We start from the raw sequence: 2,494 nt of genomic DNA, 5'->3' as shown, positions 1-2,494 counted from the left end.
GTAGATATCTGGAAGGAAGCCATGTGAGGACCTTTCGAAAACAAAATATAATATTTTTGGTTGATGCAAAAGCATTTGTGGATATAGATGCTCCTACATCAAAATACTGGGTATTTAATCATGCAATCAAAACGTGCATTGAACATAATGTATGCAATAATCAATATAACACATTTGACATGACCATTAAATTATTCTACCATGATTTCTGTAATTTTGTAGATATTTATTACAAACCATTCATGAAACAATTACCCATTCAGTTTTATATATCATTTATTTTTTATAATATTTTAAAAAATTAAAGAGAAAAGTGTGAAGAATAGCATGGAAAAATTCAAATTTTACAATGACATTTAAGAAAATAATAATCTACACCCACTTTTGATAAACGTACTTGACACTATTACTATTTATATATGATAATATAAACGTTCTATAGCTTCCTTCTATAAGGACATATATAGAAACATAGGAAATGTAATCTAATCAAATTAGTTAGTTTAGATTTTCCTTCTACTTAGCTTATGAGAAAATCTTTCACGATAACACCATTATAGTCTATAGCTTCCTTCGCTAAGGGCATATACAAACATAGGAATATAAACACTGCAAACTATATTTAGGTTTGTAGGTGCACACATTAACTGCCGCCCTTCATTGTGGCCCACAGGCTTACGACAGTTTGTGCAAAGACAATAATCGCTACAATGACGGCCAAGACGAGCCATGGCTTTGAGAAGTACTGCTCCCATATTTCAGCGAACCAGACAACCCATTGTTGGCCGATGTACCCATTCAGTTCCCTAGTGATATCATCAAATTGATTGCATTTCGGTATCCATCTTGAACTGTTCATATCGTTCCACATCCTGGCCACCTCTTTGCTGTCACCCAGATTGTTCTGAATGATTTTCTCCTCTCTCAAAACGTCTGCATCTTTTTCCGTTTCCACCAACTGGGACATGAACAGAACGAATCGAGTGACTAATTTCTGATCTTCGTCGCTACTCGTCTCCAAAATCTCACTGCTTCCACTTTTATAGCATGCCTCATATGCCAATAAATTTCTCAAAATTGCTTCCGTCCACACTCCAACATCAATCTGTGGAAGGAGCAGCTTGCCAGTCTCCTTCTGGAAAGAGATATCATGGATCCCGCCGTGTTCCATTGCTTGGAACACCACTCCGGCTTTCTTAAGTTTGGCGGCACCGTATGGAAGATACCTTTCATCGCTTATCTCAGGAATTTCCTTTTTTCTGATACAAGGACTGAAAATACAATATAAAAACTTTAGCACAGGGGATCTGCAATCACATTCGGTTGCAGAAGACTCAGAGTTTGACGACGGCAGCTTTAAATGCTTCTTATAGGAATGCCAAGAATGCTTAGAGACAAGCGTAAGGCGTAAGCAATCCACAAGGTGCTTGCATCCAACCAAATTGAGAGTGCTATTACAAGGCCATGGGAATTGGGACTTTATAGGGGAAATATGACAGCACAGATGGCGGAGCAAAGCCTCCAGCAGGGTCTTTTTCTCGGTTATCTCCATTGCCTTTTCAAGAACCACCATTGGCAGTTGGTTCTCCAGTTTCATCACATCCATTAAAATGGCGAAGAGCACCGGATTGTTACTGCGTTCATAGAAAATGGGATTAATGGAACTTACGTGTGCAGAGGCATCGTCCCATCCATTGTAAACTGGCGGAATGTTGTTGGTGACGCCGCTACTCTCCTCGTGTCGATTGAATCCCATAACAAAAGTGTTGAGGAACTCCAGCAGGAACGCCACATCTACAAAGCACATCTCAGCAAGCTTCTTTTTCGCGATATACGATAAATCTCTGTCGTATTTATCCGTTACATTCTTCCGCTCACATACCTCTACAATCGCCTGCAGCTTTCGCTTGTGCAGGTGGTCATCGGAAAGCTTCCAAAATCTTCTTGTAGCTAACAACTTGTCCGATTCCATTCCTTCTAGCTGCTTCCTCCGCTCCTTTTCTTTCTCTGTGAGTGACTCGTCTGCCTTCTTGCCATGATATGAATGAGAGTAATTATGATAAGGGCCAATTGTTACCATGGTGGGATGGTAGAATTTGGTGCTTTCGCCTACTATCGCCATCGGCACTGTAAGAATGCATGCTTCTTTCCTATCCCTTGCTTCTTCTGCCTTTTGCGCCTTGCAGACTATTTCCACTACAAAATCATGATAAAAGCTCGACAACATTTCTGCAGAAATGAGAAAAAGCACCTACAAACCAAAAATAGGTCGACGGATATCTTTAACCTGGCACTTCTTACATGCGTGTAGTCCCATTACCAAAACAGAAAAAGAAACAGATCTTGTAGATTACCAGTCCTTAAAAAACAAAAAGAGCATGCCCCACAGCTTGGAAATAACTCAGAGCATCAAGTAAACAAGTGGGTCTGCCTTTCTTCCATGTAGCTTGAAAACCGTACCGAATGGAGCGAATGAAATGATTCCATACGAACT

The 2,494-nt window shown here is 39.9% G+C and overlaps 1 protein-coding gene across 1 annotated transcript; it reads right to left on the bottom strand.

Annotated features, from left to right (window-relative positions):
• Positions 1-643: 643 nt before the first annotated feature.
• On the bottom strand, positions 644-2,227 carry LOC131052886 (uncharacterized). Its single transcript, XM_057987527.2, has one exon. The coding sequence runs from the start codon at positions 2,225-2,227 to the stop codon at positions 644-646; it is 1,584 nt and encodes a 527-aa protein (XP_057843510.2).
• Positions 2,228-2,494: the final 267 nt, after the last annotated feature.

The sequence above is a fragment of the Cryptomeria japonica genome, chromosome 7 (assembly GCF_030272615.1).
Source record: "Cryptomeria japonica chromosome 7, Sugi_1.0, whole genome shotgun sequence".
In the NCBI taxonomy this organism is placed as follows: domain Eukaryota; kingdom Viridiplantae; phylum Streptophyta; class Pinopsida; order Cupressales; family Cupressaceae; genus Cryptomeria; species Cryptomeria japonica.
Note: the sequence above shows the minus strand (reverse complement) of the source record. Positions and strands in the feature narration are given on the sequence as shown.